Source organism: Mustela nigripes, chromosome 8, assembly GCF_022355385.1.
Source record: "Mustela nigripes isolate SB6536 chromosome 8, MUSNIG.SB6536, whole genome shotgun sequence".
NCBI classification, from domain to species: Eukaryota; Metazoa; Chordata; class Mammalia; order Carnivora; family Mustelidae; genus Mustela; species Mustela nigripes.
This window is the reverse complement of record NC_081564.1, coordinates 78,273,016-78,286,727: the sequence shown is the minus strand read 5'-3', so window position 1 is coordinate 78,286,727 and position 13,712 is coordinate 78,273,016. Positions and strand designations below refer to the sequence as shown.

The 13,712-nt window shown below is 43.7% G+C and overlaps 1 protein-coding gene across 1 annotated transcript in view; it reads right to left on the bottom strand.

Moving 5' to 3' along the window:
* Positions 1-13,712, bottom strand: part of PHLPP1 (PH domain and leucine rich repeat protein phosphatase 1) — a 205,779-nt gene that overhangs the window by 27,989 nt on the left and 164,078 nt on the right. The window contains exons 10-11 of the mRNA XM_059409789.1: positions 12,910-13,065; positions 1,270-1,470 (exon numbers count right to left, since the gene is read on the bottom strand). Of these exons, the coding sequence (XP_059265772.1) occupies positions 1,270-1,470; positions 12,910-13,065 (357 nt within the window). The remainder of the gene's footprint in view (positions 1-1,269; positions 1,471-12,909; positions 13,066-13,712) is intronic.

Sequence of the window (13,712 nt, the reverse complement as noted above, 5' to 3'; positions counted from 1 at the left end):
AAAATTTGAGTTGATGATCATTTCCCCTGCAGGGCTTGTCCACCATCTCAAATAGGACCATGAGTCCTTTTGGAGATATAATTGTTATGTGATGACCATGTTTTCCTTCAAAAATATCATCTCCTCGGGGCGCCTGGGTGGCTCAGTGGTTAAGCATCTGCCTTCGGCTCAGGTCATGATCTCAGGGTCCTGGGATCAAGCCCTACATTAGGTTCTCTGCTGGGCAGGGAGCCTGCTTCCCCTCTCTCTCTGCCTGCCTCTCTGCCTACTTGTGATCCCTCTGTCAAATAAATAAATAAAATCTTCAAAAAAAAAAAAATCATCTCCACATTCCAGAGTAAAATACTATGTACACAGTAAAAGTACATAGAAGTAAAGTACACAGAAGAAAAAAGGTTTAATCATTAACATCAAATGAGAGGAAAAAGTAAAGAAATAAAGATATACGACAACAACAACAAAAAAACAGAGCAGTACTGGAAGTCAATGCATATTTGCAATGCAGAGTAAGGTTTCAATAGATTCGTAGCCTTGATGGCAGTGAAAGGAAGCTGTGCCAATGCTTCGCTCTGTCCCAGGCGCTGTAGTTAGCAGCAGAACACCAGAGAGGTTAGTGTTTGCTTCTTTCATGTGTGGGTGTGTGTCCCGAGTCCTGACTTGTTTGACAGACAAATGCCAATGACACGGAAAGCGGAGTAAGTCCTTCTAGGGTCAGTGTGGGGATTTAGTCAAAGTTAGACGCAACGCTGCTGCTCCCCCAAATTAGAAGTTCACATTACAACAGAATTAAAATTGGAATATTCCGAGAGCCATAAATTATTTATAATGCTACAGGGTGTCTGTGGTTGCACAGACCACCGCTGCTTTTTACACCACAGCACAAATATACAAGCCAGGAGCTGATTAAGAACCGTCAGGCATCCTGCTTTATGTTCTAATTCCCAAACACCATATTAGGGTAATTTTAAAAAATCAATTGGTTAAAAAGAGCCAGCAGGAAAAAACATGCCCATGAAGCGACATGCCTTATTTCGAAATCACAAGTGACATCGTAGTGACTGGGGCTCTGGGCGCATTCAGATTAGGAAAACGACCATGTCCCTCTTTAGGGAAACGTTACTCGTGGCTAGGATGAAAGACAGCTGTGAACAGGGTGCGGAGAAACGAGCCTCACACGATGTGGGAAACCAACATTTGATCTTTTGCCTTTCCATCTCTGAGTCCATTTTCAGACACGCAATGGCGAACGTCGCTCAGGGATCTTCTTACCTTGCTGGGAAACTCTGAAGCCGGTTGTAGGCCATGTGAAGGATCTTTAGATGGGGGTGTCCTGTCAGCAAGGGCACGCACTTGTCCGTGAGGCTGTTATTGGTCAGATAGAGCTCCTGCAAGATGCTGTTCGTCTCTTCAGAAAGAGTGGCTGGAGGAAGCGTTTCCAGTTTGTTTGCAGATGCGTTCAGGAACCTCAGGCTGCGATGACAAAATGCAACAAAATCCCGCTGATAAGCCAGAGGCCTAGCCCAGAAGCCTCCACAAATCTAGATGTTTTCTGACTGATAGCGGGCATCCTGGAAACTGGGTTTAGAAACACGAACTTAAAAGTAGGCCTTGCCTTTACCAACAGGCACACGAATACATAACTTCACTATCGCCGATGAACCCGGTGACTAGATGTGTTAAATAAAAAAGATAAAAATCAATTTTTATGGAAGCACAAAGGGGATAGGAAGTCGTTAATTTTAGAGCTGGTAGGGAGTTGGAGGGAAAGTGATAAGGTGAAGTTACTCTTCTGTCTTAAGGAAGAGAAAACAATCGCCTATTTTTAAATAAAAGAGGCCTTAGAGTAATAAAACAATTAGGCAGGAGGGCCACAATAAACAAAATCACACAGTGACTGCATCCTTTTCAGTCTGGTGTCCCACCACAGGGGTGGACCCGCATTCACAACCACAGGCCACACTCTCTGCTCCGTACTGAAACGACGGGCTACTCCCCGGCAGCGAGAAGCCGCACGGCGACCGCTCCCGTGAACAGAGCGATGGTGCCGGAGAGAAGAGTGTGAAGCGGCCGTTCCAGAGGATTCACTGCACGAGTCCATGATCATCAAATTCAAACTCGGGCAAAACTATAGTAGGGAGCGTCTGGGCGGCTCAGTCTGTTCAGAGCCCGACTCTTGACTTTGGCTCAAGGTCATGATCTCAGGGTCATGGGATAGAGCCCTGATATGGGCTCCACGCTCAGTGGGGAGTCTGCCTGAGTTTCTCCCTCTCCCTCTCTCTCTGCCCCTCCCCTCATACACACATGCACACTCTCGCTCACTAAAATAAATAAATAAATCTTTTAAAAAAAAACTTGAACAATTAATGTATGCTCCTAGAAGTCAGGGAAGGGAAGTAGTATGGAGAAGGCTTCTAATTTTTCCAATACAAGAATGCTTTGGTTCTTGATTTGGGTGCTGGTTACACAGCATGTTCATGTAATTCGTCAAGTGCTACACATATGATTTGGCTCCTTTTCTGTATTTATATTATACTTCAATAAGATTTATATTAAAATAAACAAACAGGGTGTCTATGGTACTAGGTGTCCAGATGACAGAGTGAAAAACAGCTAAAACGTGAAGAATGGTTTTAGACCCTCGCTAACTAAATATCACATAGTCCTTCCACAGTTGCTGTGAAACAGAGATAAACATAAAATGCAAAGCTGGAGAACGGAAGCAGAGTCCCTGCTGCGATGAGGCTTCATGCCCCTGGGAAGAGAAGGGACAGACAGAAGGCGGCTGTGCATGGCTCCTGAGTCCCACAGGGGACCTTCCAGCCTCGCAACGGACCCACACCGTGTGGGCTCCGCTGTGAAGCTGCAGCACCCGGAATGTGAGAAGTGGTCTGCCCGTCACACTCTGCACTGCGGTTACCGAGGTCAAAGCCACCTTGGATCCCCACCTGGAAAAGCCTGTTAATGAACCACCTTTCTCTGGTTTCACAACCACTTGGGGTTGAAACTTTCAGCGTCCAATTCAGGACTACTTTGCCATATGGTAGGAAAAAGGAACAACGTCTTCCTTAAAAAAGACTATGGAATACGAGGTACAGTTATTTTTAACCCTGGATAAAAACAAGGCTTTTTATACGGGAGTCATCACCAGGACTTGCACGCCAAGCTCTCAATCCACCAGTCCTCCCCAATCCTGCAAACTCCCCACACATACTCACACACACACTCCACTTCCACTACTTGTCTTAGGAAAAGCAGCTTCCCCAAAATAGAACATTTTCCATTAAAGAAACACGTATTCCGTTGACATTTAAAAAAAAAAAAAAAAAAAAGGAAGTTAGAAAGGGCTGTACAGACCATAAATAGTCATGGGAAATTATAGTCGTGTGTGCGCCACAGAAGAAAATAAAGGTCATTCATGCAGTTTCTGAAATGGTTTTGAACTAGGAAGGAAACCAATTTCAGCACCGTAGTTCTTCAAAGTATTTTTATGAGTCTGTTTCATTAGGTCCCACTTATGTCACCTGACTTAAATACCCTGGTAAGAGTTTCTTCGGTGAAGGGTTAGAACAAATTAAAATGCACTGCCCCGAACATCATGGCTGGGGTTGGCTGGGAAACGATATGACAATCTCATTAAAACTTAATAGTCTAGGCAATATATAGTTCCGGACACGATAAGAGAGAATTCATGAATGTTTGCATATTTTCAGGCCAAAAAAGGAGGTAATGTTGTTTTGAAAGGAAAAAAGACTGACCAGTGAATGCTCACCTAGAAAGCTGCCAAAGGGACTTTGAAAACCCCTCACGACATCTGAATGAAGGGAAGAAAGTGATTTCCAGAGAGACTCTTCCTCTCATCTTGTTGAAATTTGCTGCACTGAAGGAGCTATATACTCTTTGGTGGGAAATTAAGAGGAGAAAAAAAAAATCCCACATCTTAACCCTCCAGGAAATGAAACTAAGTTGAAACTACATGGGCTGGTTCCAGAGGATCTGATTTGAACTGAAAGGCCTGACTGAATCATCTTGTTAGTTAACGGTCAGAGAGCAAAAAATTGGGCTAAGAAGATTTTTGATTATAATGGTCTCAGGAAAATTCAATTCAAAGACCATCTTCTTAAAAATAGAAACACTTGTTCCCCAACCTCACAGTGTTTCAGCAGAAGACAAACTGGACTGGCTTAATGGTCTAGGTGCTGCACTTCCACCAGAAGGAGCAACTACTTTAATTTTCCAAAATTTCTCCAGTTCACTTAACAGTTTAACTCAAGAACAGGATATATAACCCTGCTTTCAAAACCTCCATAAAATACCTAAAGCACTGAGTTTGGTCTCAACTCAAGATGATGTGATAACCTCCTTGAGCCACTGCCTTCTAGATTTTTGTGATAACAGCTTAACAGATAAAAGACTGGTTCCCGTGCCAAGAAATGTTTCATCCATATAATCCTCTTCACTAGGCAACCCTCCTCTGCTAAATCGAAAAAGCAGTACCATATGACTGCTTTCTACTCATCTGTAAGGTACTCTGTGGAGACCACGGCTCTTCCCTATGGTCTGTTTCATTCACTTCTCCCGTCATCACATGCCCCCTCTTATTTCACCAAAGACAGAAATGCAAGGCGAGAAAAGTCAACTTACTTGGCAATTATTAAATTGTAATTAATGACAGAGCCAGAAATAAAACCCAGACCTCATTAATCTTAAGAGTCCATGAGTCCCTAACACATCTCTCCAAAATTCAAATGTTAAAAAACAGTAATATTAAAATATTTTCCTGAGGACAATCTCATAGGCCTTTCTCTCAGAAATGCTGGAGGTCGAGCAGGGCACCTGCTGGGTGGTGTGGGGACCACATGTGCACAGTACTTTAAAATCCATTCTTAAGAAAACTTAGTACTCAAAAACTTGCAGAAAGTACAAAACTTGCAGGGAAAAAACTCATGTACAGCTCCTGCCCTAGAGCATTTGGAAAATTGCCCACAACAGCAGGGAGACAAGTCCACTTCCTGCTTCTTGAGCAACTGCTCTGTTCTTCCTTGGCACATTCTGTCCATCTGCTCTGGCTCATCTAGGTTTTTTTGTTTTGTTTTGTTTTTATTTGTTTGCTTTTTAGTAATTTCCACCACACTCTTCAATTTTACAGCCGAATTCTGTCACTGAAACAAAGCACAGGATTTGGTATCAAAACAGATTTACCTATTTGTAGGTATACCAGGCATTTTGCATTTTAAAAAATAATTATTTATTTTAGAGAGAGAGAAAGAAAGTGCGTGAGCAAGCGGAGGGAGGGGCAGAGGGAGAGGAAGAGAGAATCTCAAGCAGACTCTGGGCTGAGTGTAGCCCAACACAGGGCTCCATCTCACAACCCTGAGGTCATGACCTGAGCCAAAACCAAGAGTCGGATGCTCAACGGACTGGGCCACCTAGGCGCCCCAGCATTCTGCATTTTAATAATTTTTCTAGCAATCAGTACTGGGACTTGTATCCTATTAAAAATGCAAAAGGTTAAGATACCAAGCCCAGCAAAACTCTTCTACTTTGAGACAAAGCCTTGATTTCTGGCTTCCAATGTTCCAGAACTGTGAAACACTCTCAATTCCTTATCATCTGTCTGTACAGAACACACTTTAAACAATTTCATCTGTCTTCACAAGGCTGAGAGTTCTTAAGGGAAGTGCTTTCAAACGTTTGATGGTAACCAAGAGTACAAACTACACTGTACATGACCACCCAGTCCAAATGCAACATATACATGCATAAGTAAAAGTTTCACCGAAGCACTGGGTGGCTCAGTTGGTTAGGCGTCCGATTCTTGATTTTGGCTAAGGTCATGAACTCAGAGTCGTGGGACGGAGCCCTGCATTGGGCTCTGCACTCAGCCCGGAGTCTGCTTGTCCCTCTCCCTCTCTTCCTCTCCTCACCCCCTGGCTTGCTCTCTATCTCTTAAATAAATAAATAAATAAACAAACAAATAAATAAATAGAATCTTGCGTTGCCTGGGTGGTGCAGTTGGTTAAACACATGACTCTTGGTTTCGGCTCTGGTCATGATCTCAGGGTCGTGAGATTGAGCTCCATGTTGGACTCTGCTCTCAACCCAGTCTGCTTGAGATTTTCTCTCTCTCTCTGCCACTTCTGCTTTTGCTCTCTCTCTGAAATAAATAAAATCTTTTTTAAAAAGTAAAAAAAAAAAAAAAAATTTCACAATCACGACTTAACCTAACTCTAACAATATTTTCTAACCTACTGAATTTTTTCAAGTGCTGGTAGAAACCCACTAAATTAATGTTATACCCCACTAATCAATTTGAAAAAAGAGCCACAATTATTAATTGCCTAGCAACACCACCTAATAGTGGGGATTCCAACTGAAGAAAAAGTGCATACAGTCTAACAGAATTATCATTTGGAAGGTATGAAAATCTGCCTGGCTACAAGGCTACCAGGTAAAGGAACAAAAATTATACACATGGAAGAACTGCTGAATAAGAACACAAAAAGAATTAGTTTTAAAAAATTAAGTAAAATTAATTAAGAATTAATTTAACACTTATGCAATACTACAAATTCATCTATAGACCTTATACCGATTTCGTCTATTATCCCACTGATGTCCTCCTCTGCCTGGTCCAGGATCCAACCCAGAATCCCACATTACATTTTGTCATCGTGCCTCCTTAGCCTCCTTTAGCCAGTCTTCTTTGTCTTAAACAACTTTAACACCTTTGAAAAGTACTAGACCATTATTTAGTAGAATCTCTCCCAATTTAGATTTATCTGATGTTTTATCATTAGAATAACGTGGTGCATTTTTGGCAAAAATACAGAGAAGTGATACTGTGCCCTCCTATCAGAAGGTACATGATTCTCAAATTCAACTCCCAGATACTCTTATTAAGTAGATCAGGGTAAGGCTTCAGAATTCTGTGGAGTTAAGGATTCTGAAGAGGGACCATGCTGAGTCAGCAGAACAGAGATACGGGTCAGATTTCTGCATCTTTAATACGTACCCCAGGGCATTCCGAAGACAAACTTGGAGAAACACTGTAATTTTATTCTCAAAATATCAGAACTTCAAAAGTTAGCTTTCTTCATTTAAACAAAACAGTGTAGGCAACTTAGCTCTTAAAAATGCCAGAAATATCTGTCTTTGCCAAAAGGCACCAGTTGTCACGGTCAATTGATCACGCTCTCCAAATTCTGTTCCTGTTTAGTCCCCTTGATATTTACACATGTCCTGAGTCACTAAAACTTACAGTCTGTAATATGACTAATACTCAGGGGATATTTAATAATCACCATGTATTACATTTGCACATACACTCTCCCCACTCCCACCCCCGAAAGCAGCTTCTACTGCTTTAACCAGGGATGAAAACAGACCCTAACGTCCACCAACAGCAGGAATCCACGACTCTCCTTAATTAAAGGGTCCGCTGCGGTTCTGTGATCAGACCGGCGTCCCAGAGCAGCAGCTCCCCCGCCATCCAATGAGTGGGCTGCTGTGAGACAGTCTGGGAGGGGGTCCTCACTGAGATTTCATGAAGAGAAAGGTGGCCGTACCTCATCCGTGAGCTCCGGTGACCCCTGGGGACTATCCACCCCACCCTGCCTGCCCATCTGTTGATAAAAACTAATTATCTGAAACTCCTGGGGGCTTCCATCAAGGAGATCTTTAGCTCTGAGCAAAAAGAGGTAAGATGAGCGACGGGGACAGTGAGATCTAGATTGTGAGCGACGGGGACAGTGAGATCTAGATTGGAGTATTGCCAGTTCACCCCAGCCAACCAAATCCCGCCCCCATTGTAAGTCACAAAATCACAGCCAACTTCTCGGCAACACACGGTCCATCACATCTCACATCTGTCTACAGTTTTTGAGCTGCCAGTGAAAAGCAAGTCAAAATAAAACTCCAAGATGAATCCAGAGAGTAAACTCATAAGCTAACATTGCTGCTTCAAGCCCTAAGAATCTTAATAAAATTGGTCTCAAGTTTTCTAGGAAGCATAAGATACTACTAAAAGTCATCTGATTTAAATCAGGTTCCCTTCTCTCCTTTGGTTACCAAATACCTTCTATCACCAGGTAAGGAAGATGAACATACACAAGTCTAAAGCTGGAATGCTTAACAGACAACATCATGTAATTAAAACCATGACACTGGTTTTAGCAGGCAAGATTCAGAGCTAAAGAAAAACTCACAAAGAAGAGAGTCGAAGTTCAGTCTTTTGGTCTGTGTCTAATGACTCATGTTTTTCTGACAGTTCCCTTCCAGCTTCCAAGCACAAGCTCTGCTTAAAGCAAGAGCTAAACCATTTATAACTTAGGAAGACTTGTGTTCAGGCCCTCTCCTCAGTTACATAACCAAAGACAGAACTGGCCACGGTAATTTATTACCACAAAAGAAATTCTTGAAACAAGGAGCACCTATGTATTTTTAAGATTTGTGTTTTGGGGCTAACTGAATGGAAGGAGGCCTGAAGCGAGGTTTCATTACTGACTGAAACTGTTCACCCAACAAACAGCTCCGTATTCCCAACAGCAAAGGGCTGTTCTTCACACAAGGAGCCTAAATCAAAACCAACATATCGTTTCCCCTTTTACCCTCTAAAACCCACTTTTTATTCTGGTTTATTGTGTAGTTATTTTAAAGTCTGCATTAGACGGCGAGCCCCTTGAGGGCAATACCGATGTCACTTTCAATGCACTGGGGCACACGGCTCAGTGACTTCAACGTCCTGGGTCAGCGAGCTGTTGGCCTGGACCATGCAAGTGAGAACGAAACACAACCGAACTCACCTGCAAGACGCTTGTCACAGAGACTTTGTCCTCAAAAACCGTCTTTCACATTTTGAAGTTCACGTTTTCTGGATTCATCTGTTCCTACAACTGTCAGTTTTGGTTTATTCCTCCCCCCCCCCCCAAACTCATCAAACCTAATACACAATATTGCTACATTTTCCTGAATATAAATTATGCCTTGGTAAAAAAATATATTTTTAAAAAATTTAGATAGAGGGGTGCCTGGGTGGCTCAGCCAGTGAAGCGTCTGACTCCTGATTTCAGCTCATGATCTCTGGGTTGTGAGATGGAGCCCCATATAGGGCTCTGTGCTGAGCTGAGCAGCGAGCCTGCTTCAGCCTCTCTCTCTCCCTCTGCCTTTCCCCTCACTGTGTGTGCGCACACGCTCTCTAAATTAAATAAATAAAATTTAGGTAGATTAAACCTCCATTATTTATGTTGTAGAATGGGGATAAGTAGAAGTAGTAACCACTTACAAACCAGTAAATAGTTTAGTGAAAATCATTATCAAATGTTCTGTGTTTCTTGTCTTCCAGCTAAAGTAATATAAGGATGTTGTTCAAAAAGACATTCATCGGGCACCTGGGTGGCTCAGTGGGTTAAAGCCTCTGCCTTCGGCTTGGGTCATGATCCGAGAGTCCTGGGATCAAGCCTCACCTCGGCTCCCTGCTCAGTGGGGAACCTGCTTCTCCCTCCTCCTCTCGCCCTGCTTGTGCTCCCTCTTCTCACAGTGTCCATCAAATAAATAAACAAAATCTTAAAAAAAAAAAAAAAGCATTCCTCAATTTTATACTATCCCTTTCACATCCGTATCTACTGGAGAGGACCGAAACTCTGGACTCTTCTTTCTGACTCAGAGTCATGACTAATAATTACACTGTGTTGAGAGGCGGCTATTATGGTGGTTGGAAAACAAAAGCCCTGAAATATGTTTTCTTGCAGAAGTTCATTTGCACCTTCTTCAGTCATTTGCTCTCCCCTCATAAATAAAGGAGGATGCCTGCTCCTTGTGATTCGCCCGGCGTCCCACCCGGGACTCGGCTGCACCACAGCTCCCCTTCTCGGGCCTGCCCTCCTGCTGCCCTCCTGCTGCCCTCCTGCTGCCCTCCTGCCCTCCTCCCCAGAGCCACGGAGCCCGGGAACACCCCCCGCCCCCAGGTCGCAGCCGGCTCTGGAGCGAGCCACCCGGCCAGCCTCGGGAGGGGCCGCCGCACCCCTCAGCCCCCACCGCCGGCGCCGCCGGCCTCCCCGCGACGGGGGTGTCCCCCTTCGGAGGCTCAGTTCAGGTCCCTAATTCCCCACGTTGTGCTACTGGACATATTCAGCTCCCACAGTCCTTCCACTTCCGAATTACAGGCTCCGTTGGGGAACCGTCGCGGATATACAGCGCGGGAGGGCCGAGAGGCAAGTGAGCGGCGCCAGGTCACAAAGCCAGCAGTTGGCAGAGTCACCCGTGAAGGAAGCTGAGCGACAGCTGCCCCCCGCAGGGTCTCTTCTGAGCAGGAGCACAGTCTCCCCGACGCCTCAGGGACAGGTTTCCCCACCCGCCCCAGCACCAAGGAGAGTCCCTGCCTGCTTCCTGATCGCTTCCAGAGAATTAAAAATACACAGAACTGTCCTTTTTCAAAATGAAGAAAGACTCGTGATCTCCTGGAGAGTCCCAGCGCGATTCCTCTACTCTCTCAGCCACGGGCTTATCAGATAGACTTGGCCAGATTCAGAATCGGTTTGATCTCAGACTCGTAAATCCGATTCTATCACTTGTTTCTGTAGATTCAGTGTAGACGCCCAGGAGAACAAGGAGATTCTCAGGATAAACCGCACCCAAGTTTTGCCCAGTTGGCCTTACAGAAGAAAACACGAGGTCCCAATATCACTTAGAACTGGGCGCAGGCAGGACATTCGACCCTGCAATGGTCCTGAGCACAAAGAACACGTGTCCGTAGCTGCCCACAGGCTGTGCGCTGCACAGCGGACCCTGGAAAACAGTCTGAACGGTACCGACCCACTTTACATGGATTTTTCCTAACAATATACTGCTGTATATATTTTTTCTCTTATGATTTTCTTAACACTTCTCTAGCTTACTTTATTGTAAGAATACAGTATATAATACATTTATAACATACAAAATATTTGCCAACTGTTTATATTATCAGTAATGCTTCCAGTCAACAGTAGGTTATTAGCAGTTGACATTGGGGACACGAATTTCTGATTGTGTGGTGGTTGGCGCCCCAACTCCCACGCTGCTCAAGGGTCAGCGGTATTCTGATAGGACTGTAGAAGTAAGAACAATTCTCCAAATGATCTTGAAACATTGCTCCTTTTTTGTCAGGGGAATGATAAAGCACTGGACAATTACAATGTAACAACCCCATTTCCTCACAATTCCATTGTTTCTCTGGAACTATCCCAGTAGGAATTCTTTATACCTTGCACTAAGTACTGAGAATAAAGGTTTTTTTAAAATGAGGAAAAAAGAACAAAAGGAAAAGCAAGGGGGAACTAGATGTGTCCTCTGTCCCAATCGGGGCGATGATTATAGGGCATATATGCAAAAATTCATTGAGCAGTATGCTTGAGAGTTGTACAATTTTTTTGACAATAAGCTATATTTTGATTAGGAAGGTTTTTTGTTTTTGTTTTTTTTTTTTTTTTAAGTATACAGAGGGGAAAAAAAAAAAAAGAAAACCCAAGGGTAAAGGTAATATTTAAAATTCCTCAAGTTTTCTTTTGTTCACTAAATAAATATTTGTTGAGCACCCTACTTTATTCCAGACATGCTGCAAAATGCTGAGGATAACACTCTAATTAAGACACAGTCATGGGACACAGTGTTCACAACCTAATAGTGGGGACAGGGCGTAAACGAGAAATGATAACACCCTGCGTGATGAGGATCATGACAGAAATAAGCCTAGGGAGCTTGGTACACATGGTTGGGTGTCTAATTCACTTTAGGAAAGCAGAGCTTTTTTCACCGATAAAAAAAAAATCACACACATTGAAAGATATTTCAAATTTATATTTTAAGGCAGAAAGACCCACCATTGTTTTCTTCTTTAAGAGATCCAGAAAATTAAACCTTACTTTTTTGTCTTTCTCATGAGGTATACTAAAGGTTAAAGCTTTCATATCATCCCTAAAGTTATGGTCACTCACTAAAAATAAACATTAGCAGAGGTCCAAATGAGGCAGGCCATGGGGCTGTGAGCATTTTTGTACGATGCCCAAGGGCCCTGAGGCAAACAAGATGTTCCCAAGGAAGGTAATGCTCAGTTAACCTAACCCTTTCTTTAAGGGAAGTTCTGCATGTGGCAACTCTCCACAGAAAAGAGGTATCACTGGGTGTTTAAACTAAACTCCCCCTCAAATCAAAACAATGTATTTAACTACTTAGTGACACAAACTATTTAGAAAAGGTTGTTCTAAAGAAAATAATTTAAATGCAAAAGGAAAACTGTGGTAAATATTTGTAAGGACAATTGGTCAGAAAACAGCAAAAGCGAGAGACATTAGCAAACTCTAGGAAAACTATGTCTGTCACCCCGAATCACAAATATGTGAAAGCAAGACCAGAGAATCCTCAGATAATTCAGTCAAGATGGGAGCAGCCTGCACCAGTCACGACCAGGTAGCAAACATGGCCTCATTTGATAGCTACACTTCCACAGCGCACACCTGTGAACGGCTCAACTCACTTCCCTCCAGAAAGCAGCAAAATTAATGAGGGACCTACAGGATATCCTACCAAAGAGAGAAGTGGCTGGCAAAGCCATTTTCTTGGTAAATCTCAGACAGAGTGTCAGAAAATCCACAGGAGGGGCGACTGGGTGGCTCAGTTGATTAAGCGTTGGCCTTCGGCTCAGGTCATGATTCCGGGGTCCTGGAATCGAGTCCCATGTTGGGCTCCCTGCTCAGCAGGGAGTCTGCTTCTCCCCCTCCCTCTGATTCCTGCCCCCTACTCATGCTCTGTCTCTCTCCCTCTCTAATAGATAAATATAGAAAAGAAAAGAAAATCCATACGGATGGTGGGTCTCATACCATGTGAGACAAGAATGCTGAGGGGGTTTCTAGGACGCAGACAGACAAGCTACTTTACCTGTCGGCCTTCATCAGCAGGTTGGGCGGCAGCTCCAGGAGCTGGTTGTGCTGCACATCCAAGACCTCCACCGAGGTCCTCTCCAGCCTCTCAGGCAGCCTCGTCAGCTGGTTGTGTCCTGCCAGCAGCTTCCGGAGACTACTGTTACAAAATAAGCTGTGCAGGGGGACAAAGACAGAAGGAGACTTACTTAGCGCTAACCTGGAATGAGGAATGGGAAAACGAGCCCGAGTCGAATACTTAAAACGATCTCTCCAAGGAAACATAAATTCATTCTGAGCAACTGCAAATTCCTATTAACATAAGCTCAAGCTTGGAGCTCTTACATTTTGGTACCTTCCATACTGTAAAACAAAAAAAGAAACAAAAGAGGGCAGGAAAAACTATGGACAGGAGTAATGAACAATGCAGGTCTGCTTAGTAGAAGAGAGAAAAACAAGTTCCATAGATGACCCTGAAGAGACCAGTCCACCCTTGCCGAACTCGGAAGGCGCGCGTGACAAGGCCGCAGCTTCTCGAGGTAGGGCTCGTGTCCTGCGTTGACGTGGAACACAGGTGTTTGACCCACAGCAGATCCTCAATAAACATAGTCCATCAATTTTTACCTACAGGATCAGCATCAAATAAGGATTCTTCTATCGGTCAAACTTTTACAAATACCAAATGATAACATGTTACATTTTTCCTCATTTGCATTTCACAACCACAATATTTCCTCCTGTCTTCACTTCCCTAAGTCTGTATATTTTTCTTTTCTCTCTGGTTTAATGTTAGACAAAACAGACCCCTCCCAAAGAGAAGGA